The 19,756-nt window shown below is 42.6% G+C and overlaps 1 protein-coding gene across 1 annotated transcript in view; it reads left to right on the forward strand.

The window, feature by feature from the left end:
- ATG14 (autophagy related 14) overlaps positions 1-19,280 on the forward strand; it is a 39,921-nt gene extending 20,641 nt beyond the window's left edge. The window contains exons 5-10 of the mRNA XM_047079606.1: positions 1,228-1,465; positions 5,029-5,258; positions 6,927-7,044; positions 8,418-8,508; positions 8,586-8,671; positions 15,651-19,280. Of these exons, the coding sequence (XP_046935562.1) occupies positions 1,228-1,465; positions 5,029-5,258; positions 6,927-7,044; positions 8,418-8,508; positions 8,586-8,671; positions 15,651-15,957 (1,070 nt within the window). The 3' untranslated portion in view covers positions 15,958-19,280. The remainder of the gene's footprint in view (positions 1-1,227; positions 1,466-5,028; positions 5,259-6,926; positions 7,045-8,417; positions 8,509-8,585; positions 8,672-15,650) is intronic.
- Positions 19,281-19,756: the final 476 nt, after the last annotated feature.

A 19,756-nucleotide genomic window follows, 5' to 3' on the forward strand; every position in this document is an offset into this window, starting at 1 on the left:
CATGACCCCAGGGTTGTAGGATTGAGCCTGGTGTCAGGCTCTGCACTGAGTGTGGAGCCTGTTTGGGATTCTCTCTCTCGCTCTCTCTCGCTCTCTCTGTTTCCCTGTCTGTCTCTCTCTCACCCTTTGCCCATCTCCCCTGTTTGCGATCTCTCCCTCTCTCCCTCTCTCTAATTAAAAAATAGTGTCACTTTGTGGAAAAGGTCTGGAGTGTCTAGTAATTGAATGAGGCTTGAATGAAGGGTGTGCAGAAGGGAACAGTGGGGTATGTGCCGGTGTGGGGGTGGCCTCAAGTCCAGGGAGGTCGGTCTGTGTTTGGCAGTGGAGACCTGCCAGGCACTGGTTATGGTTGAAGAAGACTGAGCCAGTGACAGCATGGAGTGGAGCCAAGCTGGAGATGGAGTTTGGGTGAGAGTTAATAAGACTGTAACAGTGGAAATGAAAAGAAAGCCCTAGATCTAAGGAACTGTCATGGAGTGATCAGCTCATGGAATTGACCAGCAGGGGACTGACTTGGGCAGTGGGCGGGTCTACTTAATCATTAAGTAGAGAACCTAGGTATCAAGATGAGGCTTTTGTGGGAAAATGATGAGCTTGATTTTGAACTTGTCTGACCTCCTACATTGTTTCTAGGCGTCTTTCTGAGATTTTACAACTTGTTTTTGCCACTTTAGAGAAGTTTAGCCACAACCTAACACTCTAGCAGGTCTTAATCCCAAACCTGAAGGAGCTCCGTGAAAAGGACACACATCAGACAGGATGAGCATCTGTCTCCTTTCCTGGTTGTGTGGCTGGGCTTTTGTTGTCTCTGCAGAGCTTCAGATGTGGCATAGAATAGCGGCTTGCTGGACAGGAAAATCAGATGGCCAATAAGTTTTTCAAACTTGCACTAGATACCTTTTCTGCCCAACGTGGTTATTCTTCAGTGCTTACCATAAGTCGGGTACTGCCTGGTCTGAGCTTAAACTTGATAGCTGTTGAGTGGTTCTTGCAAATGATGACTACAGATGGAGACCCAGAGTCCTTTTAGTGGTGGTCCACATTGATTTATATGTAAAGTCTACTTAAGCTGAACTCTCAGTTTCCATTTAGCTTTATCTAGTTAACCTGAATGAGCTTTTGCTTTCAGTTAAACTGCAGGAAGACGCTTAGGCTTGTGTGGTGGGTTCTGCACTGCCCAGGAACTATTTGTAGTGATAATTGTTGCATGTGATTTATTTATTTTAGATTCCGAAGGCCTTCTTAAAACTAAGGAAAAGAATCAGAAGCTTTATACTCGAGCACAGCGGCATCAAGAGAAAAAGGAGAAGATTCAGAGGCACAACCGCAAACTGGGTGACCTGGTAGAAAAAAAAACCATCGACTTAAGGAGTCATTATGAGCGTCTGGCAAATCTTCGGCGATCTCATATATTAGAGCTCACCTCTGTCATTTTTCCAATTGAGGAAGTAAAGACTAGTGTGAGGTACGGTGAGTCTTTTGACTCTAGGAATAGATCAGGTTCCAAAGATCAAGTATTTTTCAAATATGTCAGCACCTCATTTATTGGGTTCATTCTAGGGTCATTGGCTTTCCTGGTAATGAAACTGAAGTCTTATCTGCTTCAGCAAACAGTACACGCTGCATGAAATTGGGGAGGCAGCCAAGGTGAAGGGCGGTGGCCCTCAAAAAAGTGGGGCGCTGGCTTGTTGACTGATCTGAGCCTTTTCCTGGTAACTAGCCACCACGGTCAAGCATTGGATGCTAAGTTTAGTCTTAGGCTGTAGTGCATGGAGACCCTCTGGAATCACTGGATGGACAAGACAGTAGTTCCCCACCTGGATGTTCATTAGAGTCACCCAGGAATGTTTGAAAAATACAGGTTCCAGAGGATACAACTTCAGCCTCCCAGTCCATCTCCCATTACTTTTATTTATTTATTTTTAACCTTCCCCAGATGATGATGAGGTTTGAAAACCGCCACTGAGGAATTTCATTTGCTTTCTCACTAACCATCAGGCTCTTCAAGTTGAGGATTTTCCTCTCCCTTTCAGTTGCCCTCACTTCCCAGCACTCTTCCCTGGACCGTCCGTGGACTGTTGCTAGTTAGGACTATTACTATTTTTTGCTCTACTTTACTGTATCCTTTTAGCTCTTGCAGAGTTAACTTCCTAAAAGCCTAAAGGTCTGGTTTTTGCTTCTGACTTGAAAACCTGCTCTCTGACTCTTACCAAGTAATTTTTCATTAGTAATACTTGTTAAATATGAAAAAAAAAGGCAGATTCAAAATAGAGCAGAACAGAAAGTTCAGAAATAGACTCTAAGGTAGCCTTTTGGGTCTAGAATTTGGGTTGTCTAGAAACCTCAAGCACAGCGGCAGGGGTGCTTGGGTGGCTCAGTTAAGTGTCTGACTTCGGCTCAGGTCATGATGTCATATTTGTGAGTTTGAGTTGAATTATCTGTCTCCCTCTCTCTCTGCCTCCCTCCCCCCACCCTAACACGCATGTGTGGGCTCACTTGCTCGCTTGCTCTCTCAAACATTAAAAAAACAAATAAAAACAGGTGATCAGGTCTTTGGGGAGGAAAAAGCTGAAAAAACAGAAATGTTATGCTAGATTCATTTTTTTTTTTAAGTTTATTTTTTTAGTAATCTCTGTGCCCAACATGGGTCTCAAACTCACAACCCCAGGATCAAGAGTCCTATGCTCTTCCGACTGAGCCAGCCAGGTGTCCCGATGCTAAATTAGATTCTGATAGGGGTGACTGGGTGGCTCAGTCAGTTGAGTGTCTGACTTTGGCTCAGGTCATGATCTCATGGTTTGTGGGTTCGAGCCCCTCACCAGGGTCTGTGCTGACAGCTTAGCCTGGATTCAGATTCTGTGTCTCCCTCTCTCTGCCTCTCCCCCACTCACACTCTGTCTCTCTCTCAAAAATAAAATAAAAAATATTAGATTCTGGTAGGCGAAGATATCATTGTTAAAACACATTACAGTAAACAGAGACACTGTCTTTTTTTTTTTTTTTTTTATGTTTATTTTTGAGAGAGAGAGACAGAGTGTGAGCAGGCGAGGGGCAGACACAGAATCAAAGCAGGCTCCAGGCTCTGAGCTGTCAGCACAGAGACCGACACGGGGCTCGAACCCACGAACTGTGAGATCATGACCTGAGCCAAAGTTGGATGCTTAACCGACTGAGCCACCCAGGCGCCCCAACAGAGACACTGTCTTAACACACTGTCTCAGATTTTAGGAGACTAAGAAGACGGACAATGGCATACAAAGTTGCAAAAGAGAAAACATGGAGAAAAACTTTCTCCTCTGTACCTGTGCTGCTTAAGTCTTGTGTAATAGTGTGTATTATTATATGCTATGACTTTTTTTAGGCAGATAGTTTTGAAATTATTCCTATAATAAGATATCTTGTTCATTCACATTTCTCAAACTTCCTTAAGTGGAAGAAGGAAGTAGAGGTACAGCTTAGAACTGGCAGTGGTGCCCTCACGCCCAGTCTTCCCCGTGCCAGCCAGGAGGAGTTACTTTGCAGGTGCGCTGTGGCAGAAGGAGAAAGGATTGAGAGCCACTGGCTAAGAGAACAGAACCTAAACTTAGAGCAGTACGGAAGACTCTTCCCAGTCTGCCAGTTTCCCACCTACTTTTCCAGCACCATCTCCTGGCACTTCCCTCGTGAATCCTACACACAACCACACTGATCATCTCCCCTCCCCAGACACACTGTGTTCTTCCACCATGGTGCATCTGGGGCTGCTTGGATCTGTCATTCTGTTCTTCTCTTCAGGCCGGCCATTCTCAAAGGGTCGTCTGTGGACCTCTCAGGGCGTCCGTGCAATCACAAGTATTTTTATAATAGTAACACTGTTCCTTTTTCACTGTGTTGACATTTGCACTAGTGGCTCGGAAGCCATCGTGGGTAAAAACTCTGGTGCCTTAACAGATGTCTAGGCAGGGATAACCAGCTGTGTTACTAGTCATTGTATTCCACCATGTACTCGCAAGTTTTGAAAAAGTGTTTCCCATCAAGAATGTTCTTGATGAAGCTAGTAGAAATTATTATTTTTATAAATTTTATTAAGTCTTGACCCTTGTGTACTCATCTTTTTAATAAACCACATGATGAAATGGGAAGTATGCAGAAGCTCTTTTGCTCCTTACTGAAGTGCCACAATTGGCTTAAGAAAAAGCACTTGAGTGAGTTGCAAGTGGAACTAGTTGGTTTTTTCACGGGACCCTATTCTCATTTGACAGAACATATGCAAGATCTGGGTGTTCAAGAGATTTCCAGAAGTCCTGACCAGCAGCGCTGTGCTGTGCTGTGTGTTTCAGCCCGTCAGCGGACAGTGTCACTCTTCACTAATTTTCTTGTTTGGAAAAGTACAGATTTTTTTTTTTTCCTTTAAAAATAGACTATGATAGGGGCACCTGGGTGGCTCAGTCGGTTGAGCGTCCGACTTCGGCTCAGGTCATGATCTCATGGTCTGTGGGTTCGAGTCCCGCATCGGGCTCTGTGCGGGAGCTCAGAGCCTGGAGCCTGCTTCAGATTCTGTGTCTCCCTCTCTCTTTGTACCTACCTCATTTGTACTCTATCTCTCTCAAAAAATAAATATTAAAAAATTAAAAAAAAAACAAAAAATACTATGTTAACTTGTAATAGCCTTATTATTTCCAAATGAATTAATAATTTAAATTCTTTTCTGATTTCTAATACAAGTAAATATCCGTAGTTTAACCCACGTACACAAAAGCTCTTTGAGGTCCTCAAAAAATTGTAAGCATGCGAAGGGGTCTTGAGACCAAATCGTTTGAGGCCTTGATACTTGAGGCCCTAGCTTTGGGTGGCATCTTTGCCACCCTGCTGGGGGCTTCTGTGCCACAGCTGCTTTGAGCTTCATCTCTGATAGAATGACTTACCTCTGTATGTCCCACTTCGCTTCCTTGTGTGTGCATCTTCCATCGTTCTGTGTACGAGGCAAGTATCTTGCATGCTCTTTAAAACCTAGTCCCTTGAAATCTGTATGCGTGTTCTGATTTTTAGAGATCCTGCAGATGTGTCCTCAGAGAGTGACAGTGCCATGACCTCCAGCACTGTGAGCAAGCTTGCCGAAGCCCGGAGGACGACTTACCTCTCCGGGAGATGGGTCTGTGATGATCACAACGGGGACACCAGCATTAGCATTACAGGGCCTTGGATTAGCCTTCCCAACAATGGGGACTACTCTGCCTACTACAATTGGGTAGAAGAGAAGAAAACCACACAGGGGCCTGGTGAGAAACAAAATAGTCTCTGAAAACTTTTATAAGTATATGTATTTTTTTAATTGAGCTAGAATTGACCTAACAAGATGAACAGTTTTAAAGTGTAAAAAATTCAGGGACATTAGTACGTTCACAGTATTGTGCAGTTACCACCTCTGTTTAGTTCCAGAGCACTTTTATCACCCCAAATGGAAACTCCGGGGCATGAAACTGTCTCCCCCGTCCCCTCTCTTCCCAGCCCTTGGCAACCCCTACAGATGATCCTAACTTACAGTGGTTCACCTTAGGATTTTTTTGACGTTATGGTGGTATAAAAGCCATACACATTCAGTAGAAACAACGCTTTGAATTTTGATCTTTTCCTGGGCTAGCGAGATGTGGTACATACCCTCCCGTGATGCTAGGCACTGGTGGCCATAGCTCCCAGGCAGCCACGCAGTCATGAGGTCAACAGCTGGTAGACGCACTGATGACGGTTCGGTGTTCCCCTTTCTGTATGGTATTCATTACGTAGCATGAGGTACTCAACACTTTATTATAAACAGGCTTTGTGGTAGATGATTTTGCCGAGCTGTAGGCTAATGGAAGTGTTCTGGGCCTGTGTAAGGCAGGCCATGCTAAGTTATGGGTGTATCAAGGCACAGCCCCATCATAAGTCAAGGAAGATCTGTAGTTTTGTTTTCTGTCTCTATAGATGTGTCGGTTTTGAATATTTCATAAAAATAGGCTCATATATGTGTGGCCTTTTGTGTCTCGATTTTTTTACATAGCATGATGTTTTCAAGGTTCATCCATATTGTAGCATGTATTAGCATTTCAATCTTTTTGTAACTGAATAGTATTCTATTGTATGTAATGTGGATATACCACGTTTTATATCCAGTCAGTGGATGGATTGAAATATTTTTTAGATATTTCACCTTTTAGGGGACGATATTGCTCTATTTATATAAAAGACTTCACTAGTTAGTATATTTAGCGTGTTGTGAATCCCGTTTTTAGAGTTTCTTTGTAAAGAACTTGTTTTTAGCAGGCCTACATGGAGATAGAAATACCCTAATAGAAAAACCCTTAAAAACCCCTATAGGTTTCTTTGGTGGAAAGAAGATTGTTCATTTAGTCATGTAGCAAATGTATAGTGAGTATATGCTTTCTGTCACGCACAGTGCTGGGTGCTGGTGACACAAAGGCGATGTCACCAAGACGGGTGTAGCCCTTTGCCTTTCTGTGGGTAGAAGGACAGGAAGCAAGCACTGATCAAAGGCATCTTACTGAATGTGTGTCCTGGACAGATCCAGCACCATTTGTGGGGTGGGGCTACACAGGAAGGGACTGCTTTTCCATAGGGCAGTCAGGGGAGGCCTCTCCGAGAAGGTGACACTTAAGTTGAGCATTAACTGACTGCTTTGATAAATAATACCTCCTCAGGTCCAAGCAGTTCAGACTTTAATTTCATTTATGTTGTGCCTGCTTAGGCCCATATGCTTAGGTTACATTCTACTCAGCACAAAACCATAAATGATGAAACATTAATGTCTGGCCATGACCTTTTGTAAGTAAGGATCAAAACATAACCATCAACAGCATAATGATTAAATTACAAATCATGAAACCTAGGTTCATTGGTATTTTTTGTTGAAATTAAAGTTGTTTATGTATGATTGTTTTTCTACTCAGACATGGAGCACAGTAACCCCGCTTACACGATCAGCGCTGCGTTGTGCTATGCGACTCAGCTGGTCAACATTTTGTCTCATATACTTGACATAAATCTTCCCAAAAAGCTGTGCAACAGGCAAGTAATTAAAGGTGGCGACGTCATCCTTATCTTAGATCTCTTGTGTTCCTGTTGTCTTCTTATTCTAACTAAACCAAAAACAGGAATTTAAGTATTACTAACTGTGAAAAACTGAGATTAATTTCAAAAGCCTAACGTGCAAGTTTGCTTCAGTATCTTATAATTGCACATGAACTCTTTAAAAAGACCACAGAGAATTCTCCCACTTAGAAAAATAATTGAAAGAAAACCCAGGATATCCAGAGGGTATGCTCATGTGGAAGAACTGGGTAAATTGTGACACTTAGGTATTTTTTTTCAACTTTGTAAAAGAAAAAAATATGGTTTAAAATTTTAAAAAAAGAAAAAAAAGTTAGAGGTGCCTGGCTGGCTCAGTCGAAGGAGCATGTGATTCTTGATCTCAGGGTTGTGAGTTCGAGCCCCATGTTGGGTGTAGAGACAACTTAAAAATAAAATCTTAAAAAAAACAAATGTAACAGTTTACAATCTACTCAGTTCCTACTGTGACCTTCCTACCCCTGTCCAGTTATCCTTACATTTCAAACCAATGTAAGTCTGTATTACCATCTCTCTCCTCTTTTAAACAAAGGGTATTATACTATACTAAGGTGTTTTGCACCTTGCTTTTTGAGTGTTTCATAAATATTTGAGCCTTGTTCTGGGCACTGAGCGGGTACAGTGGTGATGAAAACAGAATCCCTGCCCGAGTGGCACTTTATTCTAACAGAGGGATGAATGATAAATAAGGGGTGTGTGTGTCAGATGGCAATAAATACTGTGGAGCACGTTCAAGCAGGGTGAAAGAGTGGGAATGGGGAGGTAGGGAAATGCTTGTGCGTGAGCGGGCAGGTGTGTGATCACCTGTGACCCTGAGGGAGGAGGGGAGCAAGCCATGGAGGTCCCCGAGGGAGAGGCTGCGGGCAAAGAGAAAGCCCTGCGGAGAGTGAAGGTGGAGGTGCACATCTGGTGGGCCTCGGAGGGCCGTTGTGAGCCTTCGGCTGTCCTGCATGGAGTAGACAGCAGAGGCTTCTCCATGTAAATGTGCCAGGATCTTACCAGTCCCCTATTTATACTTCACGGAATAATCTTGTACATTTGTCATTTCATTACTGTTCAGAAATTTTTCAGAAGCAGAATTGCTTGGTTAGAGGGTGTATGCATTTGTAATTTTTATAGATGGCGGTGAAATTGCTCATGAGGGCAGTAGTTCATTTTTAGAAAGTTTCTGGTTTAGTATAGCTTATAAAGAGGCAAAGGAAATTCAGTTTTGTACTGAACTGTGGGGTAAAATATACTCCTCAAAATAGGTATTTTAACAGAATTTCCTCAAAAAAAAAAAAAACTTTATGAATTGTGTGTTTGTTTTCCAGCGAATTTTGTGGGGAAAATCTCAGCAGACAGAAATTTACTCGAGCAGTGAAGAAACTGAATGCAAATATTCTTTATCTCTGCTTTTCTCAGGTATGGAAATACACTGTGAGCTAATTTTTAATTTGATACATGGTTGAAAATATTAATCAATTTTTTGCTTTTTCTAGCATGTAAATTTAGATCAGTTACAACCACTGCATACTCTCAGGAATCTCATGTACCTGGTTAGTCCGAACTCTGAACACCTGGGCAGGTAAGAAGGGTGTTTGCTTTTTTCTAAATGGTGGTGTTGTGAATACTTCTAAGGAGAGTTGTATGTGTCGGCAGAGTACAGGGGCCTGTCCCCCACCCCCAGAGTCTCCAAAAAGGATAAAAATAATCCAGTCCCGCACAGGAGGAAACCAGAGGCTAATCCTGTTTGCGTCTTTATGGTCCTTAAAAAATCATTTCTCAGAAAATTAATATCCAACATTTTTAACACCTAAAACAAAAGGGAAGAACCCAACTGTTTCTGGAGCGGGGCCTCCTGGTGCTGTCCTTGAAGACCAAAAGCCCTTTCTTTGAATCCACGTCAGTTTCTTCCCAGCCCCGTGGAGGGGTCTACCCCATTTCCTGTGCATTTGCTTTCATGCCCGCTCGCTCCTCCCACCATTCTTCCCAATTTTCTTTTTCTTGATGTGGCCACCATTTGTTGGATGTAAAACTTGTTAGAAGTTTATGGAGTGAAGTAGTTTAAAATCTATTAGCTTAAAAACAGGTGTCAGTAACAAAAAACACCAACCAGGACTAGTCAGTGGGCTCTTTCTAGTCTCTTGGCCCATAAAAGCAGGACACAGATGAGGCTTTTCTTTGGTGTCATCCAAGCGGCCCTCTCTGAGCACTTCTTCCCTTGCTCTTGACGGTCTCCACGTTTCTGCAGATCTGACTTGGTTAAGGTACTGGCACTTTTGAAAGAGAACAAAGAAAAACAGAAGGTGGGAAAGTTATTTTGGGGAGGCCCTTTCCCATGTTCATTTGCTTTGACACTGGAACCAAGGCTCAAGGGGTACCCGCTCCACTGGCCAGGATGTCTGGCTTCCTCCACGTTGCAGTGAACTTTTGTGGTGATCTGCCCTTAACCACTGGCTTGTGTATCTCCCCCCACCTAAAACAGTAACTTTCCTAAGACATAGAACTCTTTGGAAAAAGCTATGTACTCTCTCCAGGAAATAGCACACACACCAGAATTTTGTGCCGTTTTATAGGGGAGTTCATGCCCCTCACCTTACATTCCATTTATTGGTTCACGAGCCACACAAACCTGTTAGAAATCCTCTCCAGTTTTAGTGGCTGATTTCTGTGGGTTTGCTTGCCATTCTCTCTACCTTATTTGTAAAGGGTTCAACGTTAGGATATTGATCCTTTATAATAAGAACAAATATTTATTGAGCCAATATTTGTTGACACTGGGCCAACTGCCTGACATGTCTTAAATCACAAGTGGGATTATTACTCCTATTTTACAGAGCGGGTGGAAACTGAAGCTTAGCACGGTCAAGTAATTCATGCCCATGGTCACAGAGGCATGAAAGTAGTGGAGCCAGGGTCCCAGCACCCATCTGACTCCAGAAAGTAGTAGACACTCCTGCTTTTTAACCAGTATATACCACTTCATCACATTAACGGATTAAAGAAGAAAAAACATGTGAGGTCAGCTTGATAGATGCCACAGAAGCAGTGAATAAAATTCAGTTCCTATTAATAGTTAAAACTACTTGCAAATTAAAAATAAATTATAAACAAATATCTATAGATATCTACCATAAACCTACAGAAAAGGCTATGATGACATTTTACTTATATAGATGTTTGATAAAAGAATTCCTCTCTAGTCGGGAATAAACGAGGATGCCTGTTATCACTGCTATGTTAACGTTGCTCTGGGGGCCTAGGTGAGGCAAAACATTTTTACAGAGAAGTAAGCTATGTTTATATTGGAAAGAAACTAAATTGACATTATTGTAGAGGATATGATTACTGAACTGGACACTTAGGAGAACTAAAACTATTAGAAATGATACTTCAGAATGGTGACCGGATTCAAGGCCACCATACAAAGAGCCGCTGCTTTCTTATACGCCAGCAACTAGTCAGAGGATACAATGAAAAAATGAAAAACAAGATTCCTTTTATTGTAGCAACAAAAACTATGTATAGGAATAACCTTTACAAAATATATGCAAACCTATATGAAGGGAATATGAAACTTAAAATTATGCAACACACATTTCTTGAATGTTTGCCAGGCACTGTATGAGGTGTGGGACTGAATGAAAGAATGCCTGAGGCAGTGAAGACCCTTAGGATTGTCTAGAAATAGGAAGGCTGAGTATTATAAAAATGCTACTTCTCCCCAAAAGGAAACCTGATCAGAATTTCAACAGATGTTTATTGGAACTTTGACAGGCTAATTCTGAAGTTGAACTAGAAGCACAGTCTGCAAGGAAATTGTGAAAAAGAATAGTAAAGGATGAGCTTGGCCCCTTTTAATGCAGCATATAAAGGTAATGAAAACAAGGTGCTGTTAGCATGCAAGTAGGTGGAGCAGTGAGACGAGAATAGAGTCCAGAAGCAAACCCTGTATATGCAGAGAATAGGTGATAGGGGTAGCGTGCTGTGTCAGATAATAATAGCTCAACAATGGTGAGCTTAGTTGGGTATTCATACAGGGAGAAAGTCGAATTCATACCACATTCCACCCAGATGAAACAAAGACCTTATTTTATTTTTAAAAAACAAAAACAAAAAACCTAGAAAATAACTAGGAGAAAAGACAGTGTTTTATAATCACAGGGTGGGGAGGGAATTCCCACACAAGCCGCAAAGTCCAAAAACCATGAAGGAAGGAAAAGAGTTACATATTTTACTATGTCAAACCTCTAAATGCCTCTGGTAGAATACCAGATACCATACACAAAGCTAAAAAGACAAGCAACAGATACCCTTTGGAATCTATATGGCAGACAAGGGATTCAAATCTAGACTACTTGAAGAAATCTTTCAAAAAAACCCCTTCAAATCTGTAAAAGAAAGGCAAACCTAATAAAAAGTAGACAATGGATTGATACAGGCAGTTCACACACAAAAAATGCAACTGGTCCATATTCAAATGAAAAAAATCTTCAGCCTCAACTGAGAATAAAGTGTAATTCAAAACAGCTTTCCAGTTTTCACCCATCAGTTTGGAAAAACGGAAAGGACTGATGCTACTCAGTATTGGTTCAGAAAAACAGGCACTCTTCTACTTGGGGCAGATTTCTTTGGAGGGTCTGAAGCTTTCTGTGGACTCACCCTTGAGTCAGTGTTCCAGTTAGCACCAGGGGGCTCTGTCTGACGGAAGTCTGTGTACACAGCCAGGCTCATGACATTCGAGTCTGTGGTCTTTGAGCCAGGAGGAACTAGAGCTTCAAAAGTCCTCTTTCACACCTGCCTCAGCCACAATCAAGGCTTTGGAGAGATTGTTACTGGAACTTGGGTGGGATTTTCTGTTTCCATTGAGATCAACTGAACTGAGGATCCCATCCAGAATCCAACATAAACTTTTTTTTTTTTGAAATACAAACTTGCAAATATATTCAAAATTGCAAAAAATAATAGTAGTACAAAGACATATACCCTTTGCCCAGACTCACCTTTGTTACTGTTCTACCCTGCTTTATCATTTGTGTGATCTCTCTAAAAATACACACACTTTTTTTTTTCCCCTGAACGCTATGAGGATAGGTTATGTATACCTCATGGCTCTTGACTCCTAAATACTTCTTCATCTATCTCCTAAAAATAGGGATATTTTCCTGCTTGACCATAGTACAGTTACCAACATTAGCAAATTTCACACTGATAGAATATTTTAATCTACCGCCCATCTGCCCATTTTGGCTATGGACTAGATTAATGTCCTTTATTGTACTGTCCCCTCTAGTACAGGATCCAGTCTAGAGTCTGGTGTTGGACTTAGTTGCTGTGTTTCTTTAACCTTCTTTAAATCTGGAACGTGCTCATAGCCTACTTTGTCTTTTACAACATTAACATTTTTCCCTTTGTTTTAATAGAACTTTGATTCTGAATTTGATGTTTTCCTGTATTGAGACTCTAGGAATTCTGTGCATTCTAGGCTGGAACACTGCCTGGGCAGGAGTGTTTCCTGGACACTCTGGAGGCCACAGTGGCCTCCTGTCCCCTCATTGGTGATGTTAATTTGATCACCCACTCAGGATGCTTTTTACCTTCTCCATTGCAGAATTCCTGTATTTGTCTTTTCTTGCAGCTGAGTAGTCCGTGGAGAGACAGACCATGCAGTTACCCTGCTCATTAGAATTTTCCCCAGGATTTAATATCTATTGATTTTTCTTATCTCATTCAATCTTTATCATGATGGCGCCTACCTTAACACATCATTATCGTCCAAAGTGCACAGAGTTTATTCTTGAAGTTATATATTCTGTCAGGTAATATTTTTGGAATAAGATAGTTTGCAAAAGAGACTTTAAAAAAACCAAAAAGATCATTTTGTTGCCTTAATTGGTAAGAATAATCCCCTCCAGCATCATGAAAAAATTAGTAATCTTTATTCTCCAAAGACATTAAGCATAAGACACTTAATTCTTTTGCTAATTTTGTGTAACGTGTGTGGCTCAGGGTATGCTGGGCAACAAAAATTGTTCCAACTGGCCGCTTTGGGAATCATTGACTGCTTTTTCAGTTGAAGTACTTAAATGAGCACCCATCCATGCCAAGTAGACTCTGCCCTGTGAGATTCCAAGCAGAGAAGTACCCAAGTGGTTTCCAGGGGAGCTCCGCCTGGAAGAAGTATCACCCCCCCCCCCACACACACACACCTCCCCTTGTATCACTTCTGCCTGTCCCCTGGGAAAACCCTTTAGGAGGGGGGTCTGGGGACCGTGGCAGTCTCCCACCAGTTGGATAAGGTAGCATCGAAGAGGGACAGAAAGCAGGCTGTGCCTCTGAGCTAGCAGAAAGGAAGGGTTGAAATGGCGCCCGGTGCTGAGGCCCCTGGACAACAGAGCTCAACAGGACAGAATGAGAGAGCTCTGTGTTTAGGAAAGGGGGTAACCCAGCTAAGATACTTAAGTTGTGAACAGTTTTAGTAGGCAGCCGCCATGAGGGAGGGAGGTGGCTCTCTGGCAAGCTGAGGCCGGTGGGACTGACTGGAGGCAGACGCTGGCGAGGAGGAGGCAGTAGTGAAGTAAGGACCTGAGCTGGAGGGACATGGTAAGGATTGGAAGGGGACTTATTTGGTGATATGAGGGAGGAGGCCCGCCTGGCTTGTTTTGAGACTGGTCAACTGGCTCAGATACCTGAGATGAACCTGGGAGGTTAGCCCTTGGATGGAGAGCTCTAGCAGGCGGTGAGGCTAGGAGGAGAGGTATCAAAAAAACAAAGAAAACGAAAGGTAAGGAGAATCTTTTAAGGAAACAGGAAAGGGATACTCTGCTAAGATGCTGGTTTCAGTAGTTGTTGATTTGAGAATCAAGCTGCAGGGGGAGGTAGAAGGGTTGTGAGGAGAGTCTCCCAGTTCCTGCTGCCTTCACCCCTTGCAAAATTACCCTTCTCCTGGTAAACTTGGGAGCCCCTGGTCTGAGGGGCTTTTTGAAATGTAAATTGCTCCCAGGAGACCAAAGGGAAACCCTGTGGTGCATCTTTCAACTTAGTATTTGTATAAAGCCCTAAAAACAGTGCCTGGAACAGAAATGTTAGCTGTTACTCTTGCTGTTTCAGCTGGGAAGCAGGGTTGTCTTGGAGGAGCAAAGGCTACCTGACCCTGGAGCAAGTGATTTGGAAGGTGCGGGTGTAGTGAGGTGCACTGGAGGCCAGCGCTGTGCTTTTTCACAAAGGCTGTAAAGAATTTTGGGCCATAGGCCAAATTGGCAGGCCGTACTCGAGGGTATTTCTCATTTCTGTTACTTTTGCTAGCCCCTGTCATTTTCCCCAATGTAAATATCACTGAAACTGGTAAATGAACTGAGGCCTGTGTCCTTATCTTGGGGGTGGAGAGAGAGGCCGCTGGAGGGACTTGGCCCCACCCCGTGGATGGCCGCAGGGAAGGGAAGAGAAGTGGGTGGGTGACTGTGCCCCCCCCCCCCCCAGCCAAAGAAGGAAATGGCTCTTCTGAGGCAGGAGCTGACCGACACTTGAAAGGGGCAGGGGAAAACAGCAGCAGAGCTGGGTGGAGTTTGCTGACACAGTTCCACCGTGGTGCTGAGGAGCTGTCAGAGGGCGAGGCCTGAGAAAGGTTACTAGATTTGGAGATGACGACGTCATTAGGGACCTCTGGGGAATAGTTTTCTCCTAAAATATAGTGCAGAAGTAGGCACTATTCCAGATGAATACAATCTAAATAGTTATATCTCATTCTGTTATAAATGTGTCCCTTGAAAATTATGGGATATCTTAAAATGTGTGCAGGAGCCTGCTGATGACCCCCATCCAAGGGAGCATTGCTAACATGCATACAGCCGTACCGTTTAGTTCTTTTGAGTCATAGGAACACAGTAATTGGAGGCTTCCATAAGGCAGAGAACATCTGTACGGTTTTTTCCTTTACGTTTATTTCTTGTTCCACCAACTAATATACCAGAGTATATATCAAGTGACTGTTTTTGTCAGAATTGTCTCATTAAAATGCATAGATGATACAGTAGTATAAAACAGGGAATTGTACTTTGGACCAGCATGGTTAGTCTCAGTGGTTGGGTTTTTCCCATCCAGGATCTTCACAAATCAAGTAGGTAGAGTTGAGGAAAAGTGTGGTATTGTGGTTTTGTTCATTACTTGGATGGCAGTTATTTAGGTAAAGAAAAACTCAATTATAGACCAACAGCGAGCACAGGGCTGACTTGGGAAACAGGTGGAGTGGTGGTTCCGGACCTCCTATCCTGTCAGGCCTTATGTCATGTGTTGTCACAATGCTGGTTGTTTTTTTTGTTGTTGTTTTTTTTTTTTTTTTTTTTGACGTTTAGTTTTGAGACAGCGCCAGTGGGAGAGGGGCAGAGAGGGAGAGAATCCCAAGCAGGCTCCATGGTCCATGCAGAGCCCGACTTGGGGCTTGATCCCACAAACTATGAGATCATGACCCGAGCCGAAATCCAGAGTTTGGACACTTACTGGCCAAGCCACCCAAGCGCCCCAACAATGCTGGTTGTCTTAAAGACTCCTTCACTGTGTGTGCATAGGTCGGGACCCTTTGAAGTGCGAGCGGACCTCGAGGAGTCCATGGAGTTTGTGGACCCCGGCGTTGCCGGGGAGTCAGATGAGAGTGGCGACGAGCGCGTCAGTGACGAGGAAACCGACCTGGGCACAGACTGGGAGAACTTGCCGAGTCCCCGGTTTTGTGATATCCCTTCCCAGCCTGTGGAAGGCTCCCAGAGCCAGAGCAGCCAGGTGTCCCCGCCCATCGCGAGCAGCAGTGCCGGTGGAATGATCTCCTCCGCCGCAGCCTCGGTGACCTCCTGGTTTAAGGCTTACACTGGACACCGCTAACGCACCCGGACCAAAACATGCCAGGTTTGCATCAAGATAGTTGTTCTTCCACTATGTTCTAGTAAAGTTTATGTATTCAGTTAAAATAGTGCCTGGAACAGAAAGAGGTTAAACCATTGTGTTTTTGGTAAAGCAGGGACACAAGCATTTCTGTTTATCAGATGGCCGATGGGAGTGACCCACATGCTTATAGTAGAACAGCAGGGTCAGAGGTCCTTCTGCCCAGACCAGTGTTGGTGGAAGAAAGACCAGTGTGTGTGTTCTGTTGAAGCAGAAAATTCACTTGGGCTCCCTTCAGTCACAGGCCACAGGACCCACGGATGCAGGTTGACACATTGGTCCTTGTGATACGGAGACTGTTCCTGAACACTTCACATTTTAGAGGCAGAATCACAATGAAGTGATTCTTGATGATCAGGACTTGCAAGATACAAACTGTTTCATATGCGTTTGTTCTTATGCCATCATTTTTTTGTACAGAGAACCAGCAGGCAATTTGAAATACTTGATTTCTTTAGGATTTGGTCATGTTTGGTTTTTAGGTCAAGGATTTTGGTTTGTTTGGAAGGGGGGGTGGTGTTTTGGGGGAGGGGAGGGGTAGTTTGAAAATTATCTCATTCATGCTGCTGCTGTCGTAGCTTGTCAGACATTCCTGTTTTTCTTTATCCCCACACACCAAAGAAATGAAGGTCTTTTTTATTTTTGGACCTACATCCATGAACAGAAGAATTCCCAGCTGCAGTGATGGCCTGGAGATTGAAAAACTGTTTTCTTACATTCTGAAGGGAATTAGTTCATTCTCAGATTATTGAATTCCTACCATCTACACTATGTGCATTTTGAAACTGAACTTTTCTTCTGAGTGAAAAATAAGTTATTAAGGTTGTTCCCTTATGTAAGTGAAATGCCTGCCTGGGCGCAGGTTAAAAGCCACTTAATTAAATGGCCTCTGGTCATTCTTCTGGTGTCCCAATTTCTTTCTAAGGGATTCAGTAGGTGGCAGGTTTTCCAAGAGAAAACCATCCTGCTTGTTTTCTTAGAGGTCTTTGTTGCTCTAGGGACACTGTCTTCACTCAGAAATGCAGAAGCAAATCGTTATAGCTGATACTATTCTCTATCGTGGGGAAGGCTCTGACAGAATTTTTCCTCACCAGGAGATCATTTTCAGCTAATGTGTCTGTCTTGTCATTCTCTTAGTGACAATCTTGTAAGAAAACTGTAGAGGCATTATGTACAAATATGTAAGTAGTTTTTTATTTTTAATAATTGCAAAAAAAATCCTATGTAACAACTACAAAAAGAAATCCTATGAAAAATTCCTAACAGGCATTATTACCATATCTTGTTAGTGTGATTAGCATGACAGTACCTCAGATAAATCATTCAGAGATTTGCCCTAGCTTCTTTTCTTCTTGTAATTATCATAGTTGATACTTTGCCTCCAAATCCGAGGTGCTATATAGCTTTTGCTGTTGGTATATTTAGTGTTTGGTAGAGTTGCAGAAGAAGGGTGTTTATTTCTATCCAGGAGTCACAGGTTCCCAGACTCTCTGGATTTTCCACTTAGGGAGGAAACGTGTGGGTTCTCAATAGCAGGTGTCTGTTTTAAGTGCTCAGCTTCATGATTGCTGAGCTGGCATTGTACCACGCAGGTCTGAAATTCAGAGAACGGGTACGGCAGACTTAAACAAATACCAAATGAACTTAAAATCCCATGAAATGAGGGTTGTCTAGGCATTTCAGACCCTCAAAAAGAAGAGCTTAGTCTCCAGTTTTGGAAGACGCATTTGGGGCTTGGGGATAGAGACGGGACTGCAGCTAAAAGATGCACAGTCATGGTTTTGCTCAAGCCTCTTAGGAAACTATGAATGGGAGATTGAGCTAAAGAATAGAATCCAGAGGTCAGAACTCATATCTAGAGTAATTCAACAGAACTTACAAGAATATGGGAAATTAGGGATTGGTAGGGTGTATTTTGTTGTTTATATCAACTAGAGGCACTTTATTTAGGGTTAAATGATCAAACCCTTTAGTGGTTTCGAACACCAACATACTGGCTTACACTGCTGAGATATTTTGGTTTTCATTATTTTGCACTGGATCCACCCTGTAAATATTCTTAAATATACATTTCAACCACTGTTTTTTCCTACTCTCTTTGCTGCTCATTAAAATCTTTCATGTAGGTGCCAGAACCATATGTAAACAGCTTTTTAAAAATTGAAGCTGGTATTTTTTTTTTTAAACAAAAGCCATAGAACTTGGTCATGTTTTCCATATAAAATGATTTGTCAAAACAAGGTAATACTAATAAAAACCTACAGGCACCAAATAGGCTGCTTAAAACGGTCTGTTACTTTTTTTTTTTTGTAATGGAATATAACTAAGAGAAGTTTTGCACATCTTTAAGTTAAGGGGAAAAACAGTATGTCAACATTGGGTGTTGTTGGACAGGATTCATTTAAGGATTCGTGTTTCGATAATTTGGTAAAGAGCATTCAGGAGCATGCTGTTTTTAAAAGAACTACAGTGTCTGAGAATCTCCTTGTGGTGTCGTGTTGCAGGAATTTCCCATTACTCTGTGACTTCCAAACCAGTTTGAGTCATAACAAATGTTTTCTAAACTTTTATTGTATTATTGCAATAAATCTTTTAACAGTACTTTGCTAATATGTATGTCTTTTTCAAGCTCTGACTGCTCATTTCTATTGATACATCAAGGGTAGCAAGAATGAAATTTAACTGAAATACTTCATACAAATTATAGGGTAATCTTTTTAGAATTTTTTGCTAGGTAATGAAAAAGGCCTGGTAATCTTAAAAATTAGAGCTTATGGTGGTATTAACAGTAACCGTCTATCTTTAGTAAGCTGGGAAAAACTAGTTGCTTACCAGTTACATACTTTCTGGAAAGATGCATCTATGATGCACATGCCCTGCGGTGACTTGGTGTATGTAGCATGGCAGCAGCTCCGTGGGAAGGAATGCACGGGGGCCTACAGGGTGCCCATATGGAACCTGCCCAGACTTTCTTCAGGACAGGAGAGAGAGAGAAATGTCAGAGGTTGGAGGCGATCTGTTGAGTTGAGAGAAAATGCAGATAGTTTTGAAGAATCACTCTTCCCCTTTTCCCCCACCCCCTTTCAGGTTAGATCCTGGAGAAGAGTGATTACTGGGGAACTGCTGCGTGGTTCACCCTATTGTTTCACCTGCAGAAAGCTACCAGGTAGCAGGAGGAAAATGGGCAAGGAGACAGAAGGGTCCCAAACAGGGCACGCGCTTCAGTGCCAGTGCCCTTCCTCCTCCTAGTAACACTTCCAAACACGCTCCTCCTATCTAGTGTATACTGCTCGGAGGTGCCCAGCCTCAGAGCTCCATCATGACTGATGTGGGAATCAGGGCAAAGCAGATAGGAAGCACTAAGGATAACTTTATCCTTAGTAGTTGGGTGGTCATTAAAAGTTACATCAACAAGATGTACCAGGAATTTGAAACTGGGCTTTGGGCAGGTCACCTGAACTTCAGCTATGAGATGCTCAATGACAGAAAGCCACCACCAGCATCCCATTCCAAGGATCTGGTGAGAAAATGCCCTGAAAAAAAGAAATACAACAAATAATCCTAAAATTTGTATGGAACCACAAAAGACCTTGAATAGCGAAAGCAGTCTTGAGAAAGAACAAAGCTGGAGGTATCACAAACCCAGGTTTCAAGATATACTACGATGCTGTAGTAGTCACGCTATGAAACTGGCACAAAAACAGACACATAGATCCATGAAACCAGAGTAGAGAGCCCA

Source organism: Lynx rufus, unplaced genomic scaffold (assembly GCF_022079265.1).
Source record: "Lynx rufus isolate CCGP_SWC_20201006 ecotype Redwood Valley unplaced genomic scaffold, mLynRuf1.p SCAF_17, whole genome shotgun sequence".
NCBI lineage: Eukaryota > Metazoa > Chordata > Mammalia > Carnivora > Felidae > Lynx > Lynx rufus.